This window comes from Theropithecus gelada, chromosome 10 (assembly GCF_003255815.1).
Source record: "Theropithecus gelada isolate Dixy chromosome 10, Tgel_1.0, whole genome shotgun sequence".
Classification (NCBI taxonomy): Eukaryota; Metazoa; Chordata; class Mammalia; order Primates; family Cercopithecidae; genus Theropithecus; species Theropithecus gelada.
The window spans coordinates 42,629,077-42,649,821 of record NC_037678.1 but is presented as its reverse complement, the minus strand read 5'-3'; the positions used below and the strand labels follow the sequence as shown (position 1 = coordinate 42,649,821).

Genomic DNA, 20,745 nt, shown 5'->3' with positions numbered 1-20,745 from the left:
CAGAATTCTAATGCAAAGACTCCCAGGTTGCCACAGAGATCCCTGCCCACAGGGAGGCTCTTTCCCATCTCTCCTCCCTCCCACTTTAATTCCAAACTCAAAAAGGCAGATTAATCTAAGCTTAAAAGAGGTTTTAGTAGAAATAATTTGCAAACCCCAGAGCCCTGGGATATTGTTGGAATAACGATTTTTAGTGCTTTGGAAAGTAAAAGTTGTTTTTTTCTTTTCTTTCATTCTTCCTCATCCCTTCCCCTTAATAAAGTTGTCATTCTTGCAGTCATTTTCTAGTTTTTTTGTTTGTTTGTTTCAAGAGGATGGGGGTTATAGAAAAGAGTCACTAACGTATCCTCCTATAGAAAGAGATGATTGGGCCTTCTACTTGGAAACTAGAACAAACAAGGAAACAAAGAAATAAATAATTCTACCTTCCAATAGGTGCTGGTTTCACTTCCCCTGGCTGAGCTGTTGTTCCTGAGGTCAGACCCCAGCCAGTCTTTTGTGTACGTGCAGGACCATGGTGGCTTTAGTTCCTACCCCACCCTTCCTAGGAACTCTACTTGTGGCAAACGGATGTTCGAGCTTACAAGTCCACCCTCCCCACTCTGATAAATGCAAGAAAAGCTGAGAAGGGAGGAGCAAGTTGGGATGAAAGTGTTTGGGCCAGAGTGACCTGGAAACCACTGGAGAAGAAGCTGCTGACTGAGAAGGAGGTGTGTGGCTCCGGCGGGATCCCCAGCTTGGAGGACTGGTTAGCAGCTGCACGTTCTGAGTCTGTCTTGGGTATTCCCATATGGCCATGAGATCCGGGAGTCACCCCTCGCTGCTGCTGCTTCTAGCGCTGCTGCTGTGGCTGCTGCAGGTAAGCTGGTGAGCTGAGCCTGGAGCCTAGTGCTCAGGTGCAGGGAACTGAAAGCAAAGTGCAAGCTGGCCCTGCCCCTTCTAGAAGGGAGGTGAGAGGGACTGAGTGTGACCTGCTGGGACCCAGGGCTGGCTGTCTTGAGAATGGCTTAGGTAGCAGGGGCTCTGGATTTATATAAAGGGAAGTTAAGGGTCCTAGGCTGTTTTGGGCAACAGTGGGAGCAGGAGAAGGGACTTGTTTAAAACTAATTTATATAGCTCACACTATTTTTAGTGAGATTATTTACATCAACACACACAAGTTCTTTCTTTGTTTCTTTCTCCTTTTGTTGACACAGGGTCTGGCTTCATCATCCAGGCTGGAGTGCGGTGGCATGATCAAGGCTTACTGCAGCCTTAACCTCCCAGGCTCAGGTGGTCCTTCCACCTCAGCCTCACAAGTAGCTGGGACTACAGTCACTCACCACCATGCCTGGCTAATTTCTGTATTTTTTATAGAGATGGATTTTCACCATGTTGCCTAGGCTGGTCTCGAACTCCTAAGCTCAAATGATTCATTCGCCTTGGCCTTCCAAAGTGCTGGGATTATAGGCATGAGCCACCTCACCCACTCAACACACAATTTTTTTTTTTTTTTTTTTTTTTGAGACAGCGTCTCGTCATCCAGGCTACAGTGCGTGGTGACATCTCAATGCACTGCAACTTCTTCCTGCCAGGTTCAAGCAATCCTCCTGGCTCAGCCTCCCAAGTAGCTGGGACTACGGGCGCATGCCACCATGCCCGGCTAGTTTTTGTATTTTTATTAGAGACAGGGTTTCACCATGTTGACCAGGCTGGTCTTAAACTCCTGACCTCAGGTGATCTGCCCACCTCAGCCTCCCAAAGTGCTAGGATGACAGGAGTGAGACACTGTGCCCTGCCAATTTTTATAATGATACTTCTGTTCACACTTTACATAAGATTGAGGAAATCTCAGTTGTCTGGATCCAAGGCAATTTGAGCAAACCCACGGGGATGGGAGGGCTAAATCCACTGCCCCCAGTTGCCACTGTTTAAATGGGGTCAGGATTCGAAACCTATGGGCTTGCTCTGTTTGTACTTAGAGTGGACATGTGCTTGCTGGTTAGGATCTGCTTCGTTGGCTTTCTGCAGCTAGGGAGAGGGAATCATTTCTTCCTTTGAATATCAGCCGAGGGCGGGAAGCAGCACAGTGGTTGGTAACTGTGAGCTCCGGACTGGGCTGCTTGGCGTCCTGACCTAGGCTCCTTCCCAGCCAGCTGGGGACCTGGGCCAGCTTAACTTTGATCCTTACCTTGGATCAAGTTGAACTCACCTATGGAGCTTCAAGGGATCTCAGTGCCTGGGTTTTGTCCCCGAAGGTTCAGGTTGAGCTGATCTGGGAGTGTGCTGGGTGTCAGGATTTTTAACATAACCTTGTTAAGTCTATTTCTCTTCACCTGAAAACAGAGCTAATAATTGAATTCATCTGAGCCAGTGGTTGTGACAATGAATGAGGAAATGCGTAAAAGCCCTTGGTACTGCGAAAGTTGTCAGAATTAAAATGGAGTTGCTTATATTAAAACACACACACACACACAAGCACAAAGCCTGATATATAGACACAAAGAAGGTTATGCAAAGGGGGTTCTCACATTTGTAGGCTTGATAACTAAAACTATCACAAAAACTGCACAAATAACAACTTTGCACAAAGGCCATTAAAACCTTACACAAAAAACACTTTTTTGAAGAAATCTTCCCAGCAACTTTTTGTGCAAACTCAGACCGGTGTCACCCTTGCTATTGATCTTTGTAGCCAATGACAATTATTTCAAAACAATGATATAATCCTTTTTATTTTTCCCTTTGAAAAACCTTTATCTTCCTTTACCGCCCTGACTCTGCACATCGTTTACCATGGCACACATATTCCCATGGCAATGTCCTTTCCCAGATAAACGTCATCTTCTCTTAGAGAATCTCTCTCTACTATTAGGTTCACAGTTCAGTAAGGGCCCAGTCAATGTGCTCTTATGTCTGTGTCTTTCTGTTTTTCTCATCACAGTGAAAATGGTTGGCTATATTCACGGAGAGCTCATGCTAAAACTATTTACTGGATACCTGCTTTGGGCCAGGCACTGGGAATACACCAATAAACAAAATAGGAGGAAAACCCTGTCTGAAAGTGGATAACTTGTTTGATACCAGTTGCTTGAGGTTTGGAGAATTTTCTTGGTCACATTTTGCCATGTCAAGAGCTAAGAGTTTCCTTAGTCAGACAGCACATTAATTTGATCTCCAATACTTTGTAGAAGTCCTTTTTAATAGCCCATGTTTGCATGGATTTGAATATAGTCCAAATCAAATCCTGTCCCCGTCCTTCCCTCGCTCCTGCTCCTACCCACAATGAGTCTCATCAGGAAACAGACCTGAATTCTCTTCCCTCTGGCATATGAGTGCAGCGCCAAAGCAAATGAATTGACTTCTGAGGGTGTGTCAGGTGGGGTGGGCAGTGGGGATGGGACTGTGGATTTTACTTCAGTTACTGATGACAGCGGCTTTATGTGGATTCCCGGGAATCAAGGCAGATGAAGAGAACATGATTCAATAGATATAAGAAGTTTTTAGCAATCCAAATGCTGGACCTTTAACTCGCAAAGAGCTTTACACCTGGCAGGTGCTCAATAACTGTCCAATTGGCTATAAGTAACATTCCATTCCATTCCTTTACATCCCCGCCCCCCGAATTGGCTTATTGCCATCTGTGACATCTATAAGAGATACCTACGTCCCCCTGTTCAGCTCTCCATATTTACAAGCTGATACCATTTCTGCTGGAGCGCTATTGTGTCCACGGTAGTTTTCCTCTGAAATCCCCACACCCTTTCTTTGTCATTTGGACATGAAGCCAAATCACCAAGTCAGGATTCTGTTCTGCTGGCTTATGTCTTTGTTCCAGGTTCAGTGACAAGTAATGGCAAGCCAAGGAAGAGGAATTTATTCCCCTTTCGTCATTTCCAAGCCTGAGAGCTCGTATGTCCTCACCTTTGGGCTGTGGCAGGCTTCAAAGACCAGAGAGGAAGGAAGTTTTAAGAGAATGAAACTGTACAGTGAGAAAAGCCACTTACGATTTTTTGTTGTTGGTGGTGGTGGCGTTGTTACCAATCTGGGAAATTCTGAATTGAGTTACCTTTTAATAAATCGTTAGCATTTATGCTTTTACTGAATTATTCTTTCGGCCCTTCATTTAAGGCCAACAGAGTGAGGGGTTGCAGAAGGTGAGGATAGTGTGGTCAGAGGTGAAGCTGAGAGGGTCAGCAGGGGACAGAGCAGGTTGGATTCTGTCCTAAGAGAAGTAAGAACCCTGGGGGAAAAGGGGTGTGAGATCTGTGCTTTTAAAGATCACTCAAGCCTCTGTGCAGAGAATGTGTTAGGAATGTATATTAGTGTCCTCAGACTGCTGAAACAATGAACCACAAACTGGTACATTGGCTTAAAATAGGATAAATGTACTCTTTTGCCGTTCTAGAGGCCAGAAGTCTGAAATTAAGGTGTCAGCAGGGCCAAACTCTGTCCGAAACTGGGAGGACACTCCCTGGCCTCTCCCCAGCTTCTGGTGGGTTGCTGGCAATCCCAGCTATTTCTTGGCTTGCAGCTACTTCACTCTAGTCTCTGCCCCTGTCATGACATGGCATCCTCTTTTTGTGTCTGTGTTTTCCTATCAAGACACTGCTCACTAGATTAGGGCCCACTCTAACCCAGTGTGACTTCATCTTAACTCTAATTCAGTTAAGAATTACATCTGCAAATAGCCTGTTTCCAAATAAGGTCCCGTTCACAGGTACTGAGGATTAGGTCTTCAATATATGCTTTTAGGGACACAATTCAACCCACCACAGAAGGATGGAATGAACAGGAGAGACCAATCCTGTGGGTTCTCAAGGTGGTGGAAACTTTAGCTGTTTGGGGTGGAGACAGAGAAGAGCTGGCCTTAGGAAGTGAACTTGACAGAACTTGGAGGTGGGGATGAAAGAAGCAGAGGCATCAAGGATGACCTTTAGAATGAGTAGGTAAGTGTCTTTTGTGGTTAGAGAGCCCCTAAGATGGGCAGGTTTGTGAGAATACAAGTATGCTATCAGTCTGGAACATGTAGGATTTGAGTTGCTTGTGGGAGATGCCAGTGGAAATGTTGCCTAGAGACTTGAATAGGAAAAGGAGGAGATAGTTACGTAGCCTTTGCCATCCTGAGCACTTTGCATGTGAGTGTTGTATGTTAAAAGGAATAATAATAGTACCTTCATGATTGGGCTGTTGTGAGGATCAAATACATACATTCACTTATACATTTACATATGTAGAGGGTGTGCATGTGTGTGCACAGATGAGGAAATGCAGACTCCAGAGGATAAATTACCTGCCCAAAACCACATAGCTGGTGAGGGGTAGATAGGATTTTTTTGTGGGGGGAGGGTCTCACTCTGCCGCCCAGGCTGGAGTGCAGTGGCATGATCTCCACTTACTGCAACCGCCACCTCCTGGACTCATGCGATCCTTCCACCTCAGCCTCCCGAGTAGCTGGAACTACATCACGGGCCACCATGCCCGGCTAATTTTTATATATTTTGTAGAGACAGGATTTTGCCATGTTGCCCATAGAACAGGATTTAAACTCAGGTCTTCTAAACTTACAAATCCACATGCTTAACCAATACTTTATACTATCTGCATTGGCCTCTAGTCACATATGGCAATTTAAGTTAATTAAAATTAAGCAAAATTTAAAATTCAGTTCTACACTAGCACTGGCCACATTTTAGGGGCCCAATTAGCCACATGTAGGCTAGGGTCTACCACACTGGCCAGTACAGCGGGGACATTCTCATATTCACAGAGATTTCCCCAGGACTGCTCTGCTCTAGAGCCCAGAATAGAGATATTGGGTACGGATTAAAAGACTCTCTAGAGGAATCTCCCATAGGAAATTCTGTGATTTCTAGGATCCAAATTCTCCCTGAATGAAAGCTTAAGAGGCTTTTCTCATTGTCCAAAAACAAACAAACAAAAAAGAGACTTTCCTAACTGTCCGATTTCATTCTTTTAAAACCTCTCTCCTCTCTGGTCTTTCAAGCCTGCCCCAGCCCCAAGCTGAGGACTCATCGGCTGTCAGGACTGGAAATGACCAAAGAGGGAAGAAAGACTCCTTTCCTATGGCTTCTCATTACTTGTCACTGAATCTGGGACAAAGACATAAACCTGCAGAACAGAGTCCTGGATCCAAATTCTGCTGATTTTTAGGACCCGAATTCTGCTAAAATAAAAGCTTGCATTTAAAAATGAAATATTTCCAAGCATTTTGGGAAAGAATGATTTCTATCTAGACCTCTTAGCTGTTTAGTATCCTGTATAGTTACAGATTACATCTTCATTCATTCAGAGAATTTTCTCCCAAAAGATGCCATGGCTGCTCAGCCAGGCCAGCCTGAATGATGTTGGTTACATGCCCCAGGTCCAGAGCCATCTGTCAAATCACGTGCAGGGTGGACCATGCAATCGTATGTCTTCCTGGCCCCCTCTGATAACGTGGTTTGGTGGACATGGTAGCTGAGGGAACAAGCAACTAGAAAGAACCGCCCCCCACCCCACCCCAGGCCCACCGCACCGCATTCTAGCAAGCATTATGCAAATCTTCGGAAAGATTTTCTCTGTGGACAGACTGCCTAAAATTGGCACGGATGAGAAATATAATAAGAGCACTTATAAAATCATTACAGAAAATATAACAATTTCCATCTTCCTGCATCACCCAGATGAGAGATCTCAAGTTAATTTCTAAGGCTTGCATAAAGACAGGAGAAATGAAACACACACAACGATGTGAAATTTAAGGCATCTCTGGCAAAGTATAAGCATCCACCATTTCAAACCTCTTTTTGAACACTTCAGCCAGCTCTTACATGACTGTCAACTGTGCCGTTTATGTGTTATCATAATAAAATGAATTTACAGAACTTCAGTGTTGAAAGAGCACTTAAAGACACCTTGTCTCATACCCTCAATTTACAGAAAGGGAAACTGAGGCCCAGAGGGAACAAGAAACCTCAATATATTCCTTGTTAATAACCGTGGCCACCTGGAAATACACCTGTTTCAGAAACAGAATTAATTTCTTTATCTTTTACAAAAACTACAATTTTCTCCATTTAAAAATTATACACCTGGGTAGGCCCTTAATTTAAAACTGCTGACATTAATCAAGAAGCATTCATTGTCTAAAAAATTCAGTTTGAGATTTCAGAACTCAAAGAGTTTAAACATTCTTTCCCTTCAGGTAAATACATAGAAATATAACCTGGCCAGGAAACAAATATTATCACTAGCCCTGATGCTAACAATACAGCCCAATAACATTACCCGCCCACCACCCACCATGGCCTCTTGTATTGTAATGTGAATAAGGATAAATAAGGATAGATTCTGACGAGGACGAGGCAACCAGGGTGGAGGCTCTGTCCCTGGTGATTTAGGTATCAGTCCTAGAGATTTAGCTTATGTGGGTTATACTTCCTGATACCATGGTAGATATTAAAACAGGGAAATTTTAAACATATTTCTCAATTCATTGGACATAACCATAATAAACCCATTCTATGGTAATAAAAATAGCACATATTTTGGAAAATATCCATATTTTTCCATAAATTCCATTTAGTGGAAAAAGTGGCACTATCTATATATTTTTGCAAATATTTTGAATGTCCAGCTTTAAAGAAGACAGCAGGAGTCTCCTCTCTGCTTCTGCATTCAGTCTGTTGTGAATTTGTTTGGTTGGAGTATATGAAGAAATTCTGGCCTCACGCAGATATTTGAAAACGGAGGAATATTTTAATAACCTGGAACAGAAAATTGTGAATATTTTTCTTTGATATTGCACCAAAACTCAATACACTGTAATGTCTTAACAGTTATTTACTGTGTAGAATCTGAAACCATATCAATGAATTTTCCCTACTCTGTTCCATTGAAATCCACTGGTCTCTTTTGCACTCTGGATGACTCTTTTACCTGTGTGTGATTTTAGAACATGATGTGTTGATCATTAGGAAGCTATTGGCTATTGAGTCATGCAGATATTTCCTATGTGGACATATTTCAGCCTATAAAATTAAAAAAAAATTGCTATTATAATAAAAATCTTTAATATTAGGAAGCTTTCATGCTCATATTGGCAAACACAAGTTTTCTAAAATTCTGATTTTTGCTTGAAAGCTTACATTTGTCAGTGGGAGCAGATACTGTGTGTTGATTGATTTTCTTGAAGTGAAAGCCTCACTTTGCTCATGATCAAGGAACCATGTATCAAGTACCCTGGCATGAATCATCAGTTTATTGGTTGTTCTTTCAAGTAAAATGGTGTTCCACTAAAAAAAAAAAAAAAAAAGTGGCCTGTTCAGCTGGAAACTCAAGCAATCACGCAAGTACTTTTCTTTGAGATAAACCTTCTGCCTTGATGTGCAGCAGCAGTGCTTTGTACATACTTCCCATCCACTCACAAAGAGTATTTAAAAGATGTGTACTCAAGTGTTGCAATTTAAAACAATTTATTTATTTATTTATTTATTTATTTATTTATTATTTTCTTTGAGATGGAGTCTCGCTCTGTCACCCAGGCTGGAGTGCAGTGGCACGATCTGGGCTCACTGCAAACTCTGCCTACCAGATTCAGGCCATTCTCCTGCCTCAGCCTCCCGAGTAGTTGGAACTACAGGCGCCCGCCACCATGCCCGGCTAATTTTTTGCATTTTTTAGTAGAGATTGGGTTTCACCGTGTTAGTCAGGATGGTCTTGATCTCCTGATCTCATGATCTGCCCACTCAGCCTCCCAAGGTGCTGGGATTACAGGCGTGAACCACCGCGCCAGGCCTAGAACAATTAATATTGTTTTTACTACTTCATCAGTTCTCAAGCAATTATAGTAATTGAGTAAATTACTGGGAGTTTGGTACCACTGCCTTCATTTGTGTTGAGGCATCAGCAATTTTACCCACCAATGTTATTGTTTTGCACCATCAGTGCAAATGTCAGTCAGCGAAATAGGCAAACAATGCCTTAGTGTTCTTAGGAAAGCGTTTGGCCTTGTGGACTCTCCTACAGGGCTGTGGAAACCATACTTTGAAAATTGCTGCTACAGAGAAACTTTTCACATATACATGCATGTTTATTACCATAGCATTTTTGATAATGAACTGGAACCAACTTAAATGACCATCACTAGGAGAATAGATAAATAGATTATTGCCTATTCATATGGTGAAATGCTCTACAGCAATGAAAATGAATGAACTAGAACTGTAGGTGTTAACACACATATCCTCCCCCAAAATGAAAAATCAATGATAAGTAAAAAAACAAAATAAGTTATGGGATGTTGCTTACTGTGAACCATTATTTAAAAGTCCAATCTAAAACCACAAAAATTACACACTGTTATGAATATATAGCTATATCTATGCACACAGATATATAATGAAGGTTTAAAAACATGCATTGAAATGCTAAATATAATTTAGGATGAGAGTTACTTCTGAGGAAAAAGTGAGATGAGGGAGGGGTACACAGGAAGTTTCCATTTTATCTGTAACAATTTATATCTCAACACTTCGAAGCAAATAGGGTAAAAGTATTAAGGTTTAATAGAACTAGGTGATGGGCGTCATTATGCCATTCTCTATTTCTTTCTGTATGCTTAAAGCATTTTGCTATCAAATTTTCTTTTAAATAGGAAGACTGTATAACAAGAAAAGGTTTTATTAAAAACGTTTCATTTTTTTAAAGACAGACTTTCCTTTTTTATATTAATTGGCAAGAATCTTAGTGCTAAATTGAATACCCAATCTTAGTTCATGAAATTGTCTTTTTTGATAACTTTTTGTTTTGGTATAAAACTTGTAAGATTTAAGGAAAATACAAATAATTCCAAAATACCCTGTGTGAAAATTCACCAGTTGTTTATACTTTTTGCCCCATTCGCTTTATTCTAGTCATCCTGCTTGCACACTGTCTCTCTCCCTTCCCACTCTCACACTTTCGTTTGCTGCTGGTTCTAACCATACATTGCAGGGCCTTTCCCCATCCTACATCCCTTCCTCCCTCCCTCCCTTCCTCCTTCCCTCCCTCCCTCCCTCCCTCCTTCCTTCCTTCCTTCCTTCCTTCTCTCTGTCTTTTCAGATGAAGTCTCGCTCTGTTGCCCAGGCTGCAGTGCAGTGGTGTGATCAAATCTCACTGCAACCTCCACCTCCCAGGTTCAGGCGATTCTCCTGTCTCAGCCTCCCGAGTAATTGGGATTACAGGCGCGTGCCACCATGGCTGGCTAATTTTTGTATTTTTAATAGAGATGGGGTTTCATATTGGTCAGGTTGGTCTCGAACTCCTGACCTCAGGTGATCCACCTGCCTTGGCCTCCCAAAATGCTGGGATTAAAAGTGTGAGCCACCATGCCTGGCCAACTTATCTCTTTCTATTTCAACAGTCTTGCACATGTATTTTTTGGAGGCAGGGAAAGGATTGTTGAGATACAAATTATAAATAAGTATTATCACTCTAAGTCATTATGTAAATGTAAAGTGCCATGTCTATTATATTATTAATTATTGTAAATAATGCCTAGGAAAAAAGGGGCAAAAAAAAAGAAAAGAAAAACCCACTTAAAGCTCATCACCAATTAATATTTGGTGTTATTTTACATGTGTACATATAAATACTTCTGTGCTCATCCTGAATAAACAAGTTCTGCTGCCTGCTTTGTTAATTAACAGTAGTATTTTATAATTTTAAATGTCTCCCCACCATTGGTAATAATAAATCAGAATTCTTTTCGTTATTTCTCCTATAGTTAGAGAAGTGGTAATCATGAATTAAGATATAGAGGTGGGAGGCTGAGGCAGGAGAATGGCGTAAACCCGGGAGGCGGAGCTTGCAGTGAGCTGAGATCCGGCCACTGCACTCCAGCCTGGGCGACAGAGCGAGACTCCGTCTCAAAAAAAAAAAAAAAAAAAAGATGTAGAGGTAAGAAATTCTATTTACCAAAACTAAATACAGAAGTTCTTTTTCTGTCATTTCTAATTCTAGATTTGTGCAACTCCAGGCAGTTTCCATGTGATTCTGATAAGTATATTCTCTACTAATTAACATTATTTTTATTTTTAAGGTCAGTATCGTTGACAGTGTCCAACAGGAAACAGATGATCTTACTAAGCAAACAAAGGTGAGGTTTGGAAATCAGTTTCTTAATAGATAAAATCAGTCTCTACACCTGACTTAGAGACAGAATTGCAGTTTGGAGGGCTTTAGTGCCTACCAATGTTTGGTTTGCAGAAAAGAAAATAGAACCACGTGTGGCCTTTTAGAATCTTGAGGGACTGCCAGAGAGTTGCAGATGATGCTTTTATGTCTAATTAGAATATGAGCAGCCTGCGAAAATCAAAATTCAACTGTGCACCACAAGCTTGGAGGTTTGTCCACATCACTTTCTTCTTTATGGAATTAGACTATATTGGACTTACTATTTTCCATTGCACCAGTCATGCACCTACCACTGTGAGGTGTTGCCATATCCTCGTGCCACGTTGTGATTATTTACTTGGTATTGTTCTCTTGGTCAATTCACTTTATCATTAAGCAATTTTTTTAAAAAAGAACTTGCATTTTTGTTGATCAAATTAATGTGGCTAGAAACCAGCTTCACTTATAATAGATGGCAACTGTGAAAATATATAATGCAAACAAAACAATGCTTTAAATTTCGTGTATTCCCTTACCTGACAAATATCTGAGCCCAAGATCTGAGTCTAAGTCACTCTCTTTCTGTTTGTGTACATGTCTGCACATTTGTTAAAAGGGGTATTCGTAGACAGAGAGGCATGAAAGCTCTATCAGCACCTAATCATCAATAATTTCAGGAAGACTGAGAGATAAATGGAAGTAGGAAAACTTTCTCAACAACGGTTTGTATGTCTACCGTAGGACAGCAATTGGCACATAGCAGACAGTCATCTTTAATGCTATGTCTGGATAGCTCCTAAAATTATCTCAAGAACCATGTCAAATCATTGGGTGGCATCTGCCCCATGGTTAGAGATGACTCTACAGCTTTTTAAGAAGCTTGACTCTTAACCTTCTTGTACTTTTAATGTTTGTTTTTAACAGTAGGCGTGTACTGTTTCTTTTTTCTAAGAATCACAGAGTGTCACAGCTATACCAGAGCTTAATCAGTACATAATTCAAAGGGCCATTGGTACTAGCTGAATATGACTCTTAAGCTTCTTAAGAAGACAGGCACTTGGATTTTCCAAGCTTAGGTGGCTGTTGTGGGGATGAGAGAATGCAGGCCAAGTGTCAGCACAGGGCCTTTACATGAAGCAAGGGTGTGATAAATCCTGGCTGTGAGCATCACTGCCATCCTTATTGTCATCATTGTCACTATAATTTCCAGGGAAAGAGCTACCAGCCTCTACGGCGATCCAAGAGAAGATGGGTTATCACCACCTTGGAGCTGGAGGAGGAAGACCCGGGACCCTTTCCCAAACTCATTGGTGAGGTGAGGTGCCTACTCTTAAGGAATGACCCCATCATGGCCTCTGAGTCAGCATGCCCCTTTGGCCAGGAAGATTAAGTCTCGAAAGGTTTTGTGCTAGTGAGGCCAGGGAGTGAAGTAGAGCATAAAGAGCACTGGCCTGGGGTTCAGGATGCCTGCGTTCTAGAACTCACTCTACTTCTACCTGGGTATGTGACTTTGAGCGAGTCACTTCTCCGTGTGAGTGTCTGATGAGAATCTCATACAGCAACAGGGTGGTTAATTCCAACTGACAGGTCTGCTTTATTTGGCCCATGCAGAGGTCTTTTTTTGTTTTGTTTTTGTTTGTTTTTTTTTAAATATTATTTTAAAATAGGGAGATTGTCGACTGGGCACAGTGGCTCATACCTGTAATCCCAGCACTTTGGGAGGCAGAGGAGGGCGGATCATGAGATTAGGACATCGAGACCATCCTGGCCAACATGGTGAAATCCCATCTCTATTAAAAATACAAAAAATTAGCCGGGCATGGTGGCAGGCGCCTGTGATCCCAGCTACTCCGGAGGCTGAGGCAGGAGAATGGCATGAACCCGGGAGGCAGAGCTTGCAGCGAGCCAAGATTGCACCACTGCACTCCAGCCTGGACGACAGAGTGAGACTCCGTCTCAAAAAAATAAAATAAAATAAATAAATAATAAATAAATAAATAAATAGGGACACTGTCTTAAAAATTTTGCCCTTCTAGAGACTTTTTAAAAGTGGAAAGTTCTGGCCACATGGAACCCACATTCCCACATGACAACAATTAGGTGGGGCTTGAGTTACTCCGAATACCACAGTTTCCACCACTCCCTATTTCCTCCCTCTTGCTGAGGGCAAGCACCGCCTTGAAAAAGTCACATGGTATTGGAATGGTAGAATCTTTCCACCAGGCTCATGTTGTTTATTTCCGCTACCTTCCTGGTACCAATGGCCCTTCGAATTATGTACTGATTAAGCTCTGACATTCTGTGACATTCTGTGATTCTTAGAAAAAGGAAGCAGTACATGCCTACTGTTAAAAAACAAATATAAAGAGTACAGAAAGTTTTCAAGTCTCAGTGGTTAAAAGTATATACTCCTAAGAGTCAGGGGGAGTGAGTGGGTTCATATTCCTACTGCACCACGTCCTTGCTGGGTAAGTTAGAGATTCTTAATGTGTCTGTACAATGAGGTCGATGATATTGCCTACATTTCAGAGATGTTTTAAAGATTAAATAGGTTAAGGCAAGCAAGGCATATTGTAGGCCCACTCATTCTAAACTCTTTCTAAATGTTAGTTGTGTGATCACTACTTCTCTTTCCTTCAAGGGATAATCAATATTAAATAAATTGGTATGTGTGGTTCTAGATATTTCTTTACAGATTTTCTGATGTGAATCTGCGTCAAAGAAATGAGATCACACTTGGTGTGTTGTTCTGCTTGCCTTTCTTGTTGAGCGATGTGTCCTGCTCATCTTTCCGTCTTTCTATGGCAGTGTAAATACATCTTTGAAGGCTACAGAGTATCCCATGCTATGTGAAGGAAGTATCACTATATTATTTTTTTCAAGTCGATGAACATTTATGCTATTTCCAAATTGTCACTATTACAGACCAAACTGCAGCCAACAGTTCAACACCATTGCTCCTGCATCTCTGCCCATCTGTTTATTTCTTTGGCAGACGTGCCATTGCTGGGTGTAATTTCTTAAAGATGCCATTGATTCTTAGCCTTGATACTTGACTATCATAGTGGCTTATTCTCATCCTCCTTTTCATTTTTCCTCCTTCTAGCTGTTCAATAATATGTCTGATAACATGTCGCTAATGTATCTACTCAGTGGACCTGGTGTGGATGAATATCCAGAGATTGGTTTGTTTTCTCTTGAAGATCATGAGAACGGAAGGATATATGTTCACCGCCCTGTTGATCGAGAAACGACACCGTCTTTCACGGTATCTAAAATTTGATATATTCTAAGCTTGGATTTGAAAGCTCTTGCAAGACTGTTGTCTTTGGTAAGCATTATTTAAGCTGACTATGTGCCAGGTTCCGGGAGACTGAGAAATTATGCCTTGTGACAAGCTTTACGAGTATGCCTGAGACTTTTGTAATCTTCTTTTAGAGTTGTGGGCTTTGGCTTTGTAATGATTTCTGCAATCGATGTGAGCTGCTGTAAGTCTTTATTCTAATGACCAGTGTCCTAGCATGATCGGGATATCTGAAAGCACTTGGGGATAGGGTCACAGAATGTTTATAAAATGGGCTTATTCATTCATATATTTATTTATTTATTTATTTATTTATTTATTTATTTATTTATTTATTTTTTGAGATGGAGTCTTGCTCTGTCACCCAGGCTGGAGTGCAGTGGTGCAATCTTGGCTCACTGCAAGCTCCGCCTCCTCCTCGGTTCATGCCATTCTCCTGCCTCAGCCTCCGGAGTAGTTGGGACTACTGGCGCCCACCACCACGCCCAGCTAATTTTTTGTACTTTTAGTAGAGACGGGATTTCACTATGTTAGCCAGGATGGTTTCAATCTCCTGACCTTGTGATCCCCCCACCTTGGCCTCCCAAAGTGCTGGGATTACATGCGTGAGCCACCGCGCCTGGCCTAATTTATTTTTTTATGAGTGACTTCTGAAATATGGAGACAAGCCATAACAGACCCAGTGGGTGGCCCAATAACTGGTGCATGAGCAATTGCATACCTGTTGACGATGTCTTATTGTGAGTGCAGGTTTTCTTTACGATTTCATCACTGCAACACTGTGGTTTACTATGAAGTTGAAATTCAGGTTCTAAACTAGGAAAAGAAATCATAAAGAAAAAAGCCCTAAACCATGTATCACGTTACCCATCTAACATAATAGGGAGTCCTTAGGTAGTCAAAATGTGTTCTATTTTGACTTCAGTGGACTGGAGCTGTTGGGAACTGGGCTTGGTTCTCAGGCCTGCTTGGCTATACATTTGTTCATTAACTTTTTCAGGGTGGATAGATGTTGATTAACATTCAAGAAAAGTAATATATGAAGCTTTTCTCCAGTGATCTCAATGTACTGATATACACAATAAAAGATAAACCCTTAACTCACTAATAGGCTCTGACTCTCTAATTTTTAAATAGGTGAAAATTCTCCTAAAACTCCAATGAACATGCAAAGATGACTCTCTAGGTCTTCCTTATCCATATGAATGCATGCCTCCCTTCTGTGTAGACTTCCCAGTGTCTGTTAAAAAGAAGGAGTAGAGAGTAGTCACAGGAGACACTGAGATAGCACTTCTCAATCTTTAATGAGCAAACAGATCACTTAGGGATCTTGGTAGAAATGCAGATTCTGTTTTAGTAGGTCAGGGTGAAGCCTGAGAGCCTGCATGTCTAGCAAGCTCCAGGTGATGCTCATGCTGCTGTCCTCGGGCTTCCATACATTGAGTGGGGAGGACGTAGTGATGGTCATGATCTGTGCAAGGATGGAGCCACACATTCAGTGCTCACTTGTTGTTGTTGCTTGTTTGCTTTTAATATTTTATTTTTTCCTTTCCTTTTATTATTATTATTATTTTTAACTTTCATTTTAAGTTCATGTACAGGTTTGTTATATAGGTAAACGTGTATAATGAGGGTTTGGTGTACAGATTATTTCATCATCCAGGTATTAAGCCTAGTACCCACTAGTTAGTTTTCCTGATCCTCTCCCTCTTCCCACCCTTCACCCTCTGAGAGATTCCAGTGTCCGTTCCCAGTGTCCCTCCATGTGTTCTCATCATTTAGCTCCTATTTATAAGTGAGAACATGCAGTATTGGTTTTCTGTTCCTGTGTTAGTTTGCTAAGGATAATGGCCTCCAGCTCCATCCATGTTCCTGCAAAGGACACAGTCTCATTCTTTTTTATGGCTGCATAGTATTCCATGGCATGTATGTACCATATTTTCTTTATCCATTCTACCATTGATAGGCATTTGGGTTGATTTCATGTGTTTGCTACTGTGAATCCTGCTGCAGTGAACATACTCATGCATATGTCTTTATGGTAGAATGATTTATATTCCTTTGGGTATATACCCAGTAATAGGATTGCTGGGTTGAATAATATTTCTGTTTTTAGCTCTTTGAGGAATCACCACACTGTCTTCCACAATGGTTGAAGTAATTTACACTCCCACCAAGAGTATATACATGCTCCTTTTTTTTTTTTTGTCTGCAACCTCACCAGCATCTGTTGTTTTTTGACTTTTTAATAATGGCCATTCTGACTGGTGTGAGATGGTATCTCATTATGGTTTTGTGGTTTTAATTTTCATTTCTCTAATAATCAGTGATGTTGAGCTTTTTTTCATAAGCTTACTGGCCACAAGTATATCTTCTTTTGAAAAGTGTCTGTTTATGTCTTTTGTCCACTTTTTAATGGGTTTTTTTTCTTGTAATTTTGTTTAAGTTCCTTATAGATGCTAGATATTCGATCTTTTTCAGATGCAAAAGAAACTATCAACAGAGTAAACAGACAACCTACAGAATGGGAGAACATTTTTGCGAATGATGCTTTTAACATTTTAAATGATGTATTAAGGGTTGGCATTCATAATGTCTAATATGGGACTTTGTGTCTAAAAGCTGATAATGCTAAAGCCAAATATCTAAGAGCATTTCCTGAAACTCAAAGTTGAGTTGAAAATGCTTGGCACATCACAGATAGATCCCAGGGACCATTTAGAGCAAACAGTGACAGTGTGGGGTCGGGGGAAACACATGGCATCCCCGAGTTCTGTTATGTCAGGTTTTCAGGGCCCTATGCTTGGAGCTCCCTGGCTAGGCCAAATCCCTGTTCTGATTCCCCAAACATTGACCACAGTTGTCTTTTAATATTGATTTATGTACTTATTTGATCCGTGTCCCTCTCATTTAACTACGAACTTCCACAGGGAAAGATACAAGGTGGAGATTCTGAGGCATGTCCCAACCTTGCCCGTCACTCTCCATCTCATGACCCTGTTTTATTTTCTCCTCAACACCACTCATCACCTGAAATGTGAACTTCGTGTTTAATTCTCTGTTGATAGTTGATCTCCTCCATTAGAATGCTGGTCCATTAGAATGCAGAGAGACTCTGCCTTATTCTTGACTTTGGGGAAAGTCTGCCATTGCCCCAGGGTCAAGATCAGGGCTCCTCACATAATAGATTCTCCCTTAATCATGTTAGATGAAGGAGTCAATGAATGAGCGAGCACAGTAAAATGTAGCCTTGGCCTTGCTGGGTGTTGTGAGTTGAACTGTGCCTCCCAAAAAGAGATGTTCAAGTCCTAACTCATGGTACCCAGGCCTGTGACTTATTTGGATATAGGGTCTTTATAGGTGTAATCAAGTTGAAATGAGGTCATACTGGATTAGGGTGGGCCATAACCCAGTGACCAGTATCTTTAGAACAAGAGGGAATCTTTGACACAGAGACAGATGCAGAGGAGAATGCCAGGTGAAGGTGGAGGCAGAGATTAGAGTGATGCCAAGGAATAGCGAGGCTTGCTAGCAACCACCTGAAGCCAAGAGAGGCAGGGAATAGTCTCTCCCTCAGAGCTTCCAGAAGAACCAACCCTGCTGACTCCTCCATTTCAGCTCTAGCCTCCAGAACTGTAAGAGAGTAAGTTTCTAGTGTAAGCCATGGAGTCTGTGGTATTTTGTTACAACAGCCACAGGAAACTAACAGCCAGGGGCTTACACACTATATAGGAGCATATGAAATGGTCCAATGAGAAGGATTACCAACCAGGAAGGGTGGTATAAGCCATGTCCTATAAATGAGGACATATCCTAAACACTACACAAATTGAGCATCCTAGCTTAACCATCTGCTCCTGTGAGAGAACGATTATTATTGGCTTTGGCAGTCCATCAAGATAGTACATTATTAAAAATCAAGTAAGCCTAATGTAGCAGCAAAAAGACATTCCAGTAGCACTTCTTTACTCTTGAGCATCCTGATAGGGTCTCTAAAACCAACCAAAAGCAAAATTGTGCTCAGGGAGTGTGTGTGGGAGGCCAACTTTTTATTAACTCCATGCGTCTACAAGAAAGCAGTAACACTAGTTGAGAATTACTGTAAGATTTAAGACAGAGAGAGCAACAGGAAAAGTTTTAATTTTTTTCTGTGTATGGACCTTATCTATTTATATCAAAATATGCTCATTTTAGTAGAATACAAAGCTACCCCCAAAGCCATCCTTTTATATTTCTCAGAATAATTATGTGTTAATTTTTATCACCACACAGTCTAACCTATGCATTCGCGATTTGGTATTGTGCATTTGGTCCTGAAGGTGTTTCCATGTGCTCATTTGTGTGTAAGGCCATAGATCTTGTGCCTGTAATTTCAAATAGGCATATGGTGATGCATCCAGTTAACGCACTATGGTGTGTTTATCCAAAGGTATAAATCTTGAGGCTATAACAAAAGGCTGGAAACACTTTCCAAGTGCAGAAAATGTCCATGACATTTCTTTTCACCATTGTAATCCGAAATCCTAGAAATTCTTAGCATCTTGCCAAAGAATAAACAGCACTCGTGTTTCTCAGGCGTTATATGGAACTAAAGGTCTCATATGTAGCTTTAGGATAATAAATGAAATATAAAATAATAAACATGAAACACACAAGTGGTTCTTTTTTTAAATGGAAGGAGTACGGTTGGCACGGTTTTACAGCCAGAAGTCAGGGTGATTAAGGAGCAAAGAGTTGCCAGCACAGTCATAAATTATGGAGGAGAATGTAGAGATGGTGTGTGAGAAAGCCAATTTATTTGCACAAAAATTTAAAACTGTATGCTAGAGTCCCTGAAGTCCCTGAAGCGGACTAGCTCAGTAGTAGAAGCCCTGAAGGCTCCCTCAGTCCTACTGTGGAGGAGGAGGAGCGCTGACCTGCGCTAGACGTGGGGGCTGCTGTTCTAGGATACCTGGTGGGACCGCGGTGATGGAGTTGAAGAGTGAGCCGCAAGTCTGCAGGGAAAGGGGGCTCAAGCAGCCACGCGAAACAAAACAGAGGGAAAGACCTTTAGGCCCCTGAGGAAGGGGATGGAGACAGCGTTGCCTAGAGCTTTCAAGGCCCTGAGAGGCCCCCTGGGAGGGCCACTGACTCTGGGCACTGAGTAGCCTGTAGAGTGAAATGGGGAAGAATCGGCGGAAGGTGCAGTCTTGATCCCTGACTGGACTTGGATCTGGGCTACTCTACTTCCAAGCTGAAGGTGAAATAGTCACTTAGTCTCTCCATGGTGCAGAGCTAGACAGCAAGGGTGTCTTCCTCCAGGGCTTCCGCGAGGATGAAGGGAGACCATCTACGTGAAGGGCTGGTGCTGGTGAGTCCGCCCTGGGCCTGGCTGAAGCTGGCGGCCACGCTTCTGCAATAAACCTTTTTACCCCAAGCAGGATACTGTACCTGGCGACCAGTTGGTCCTTGAGAATCCAGTGGTCTCGATGCAGAACAGGCACCTGCCTGGACCACCCTCGTGCCACCATTCATGCCCTTTCCCGCTCTCTTTTCTGTGACTCTGAACTCCTGCCTTTCCCCACAGCCTTTTCAGCCTTCAACAAACAAAAGCACCGTTTATACTAGAGCAATGAGAGATTCAGGAGTAAAAATATGTATATTTATTTAAAATACACCAGTTTGTATTTTATTATGGTTCATATTTATTACATTTTATTAAGATATATATATTTATTTTGTAAGTAGGGACATCATATTTTTCAAATTAATGGACTTCATTTTTTAGAGCAGTTTTAGATTGACAGAAGCACAGAATAGAAGGCACACAGTTCCCATCCTACCCTCCCCTCACCCCTCCCTTCAGATTCCCCTATTATGAACATTTTGCAATAGTGTGCTGCATTTGCTATAATTTATGTGCTACATTTGCTATAATTGTTGAGCCAGTATGTTACATTACTGTTAACCAAAACCCAGAGTTTACATTAGGGTTCATTCTTGGCATCTTACCTTTTATGGGTTTCGACAAATGTGTCCATCATGACAGTGTCATAGGGAATAGTTTCACTGCTCTAAAAATTCTCTGGGCTCTGCCCATTCCCTCCTCCCTACCCCCAGAACCCCTGGCAACCACTGGTCTTTTTATTGTCTCCTCACTTTTGCCTTTTCCAGAAGGTTATACAGTTGGAATCATACACTATGTAGCCTTTTCAGACTGGCTTCTTTCACTTGGCAATATCCATTTAAAGTTCCTCTATGCCTTTTTTTCATTGTATAATATTCTATTGTATGGATAGACACAGCTTATTTACCTATTCATCTAC

At 41.6% G+C, this 20,745-nt stretch overlaps 1 protein-coding gene across 1 annotated transcript in view; it reads left to right on the top strand.

The window, feature by feature from the left end:
- The first annotated feature begins 459 nt into the window (after positions 1-459).
- CDH26 (cadherin 26) overlaps positions 460-20,745 on the top strand; it is a 53,753-nt gene continuing 33,467 nt past the window's right edge. Inside the window, exons 1-4 of the mRNA XM_025399744.1 lie at positions 460-859; positions 11,063-11,119; positions 12,347-12,451; positions 14,243-14,404. Of these exons, the coding sequence (XP_025255529.1) occupies positions 791-859; positions 11,063-11,119; positions 12,347-12,451; positions 14,243-14,404 (393 nt within the window). The 5' untranslated portion in view covers positions 460-790. The remainder of the gene's footprint in view (positions 860-11,062; positions 11,120-12,346; positions 12,452-14,242; positions 14,405-20,745) is intronic.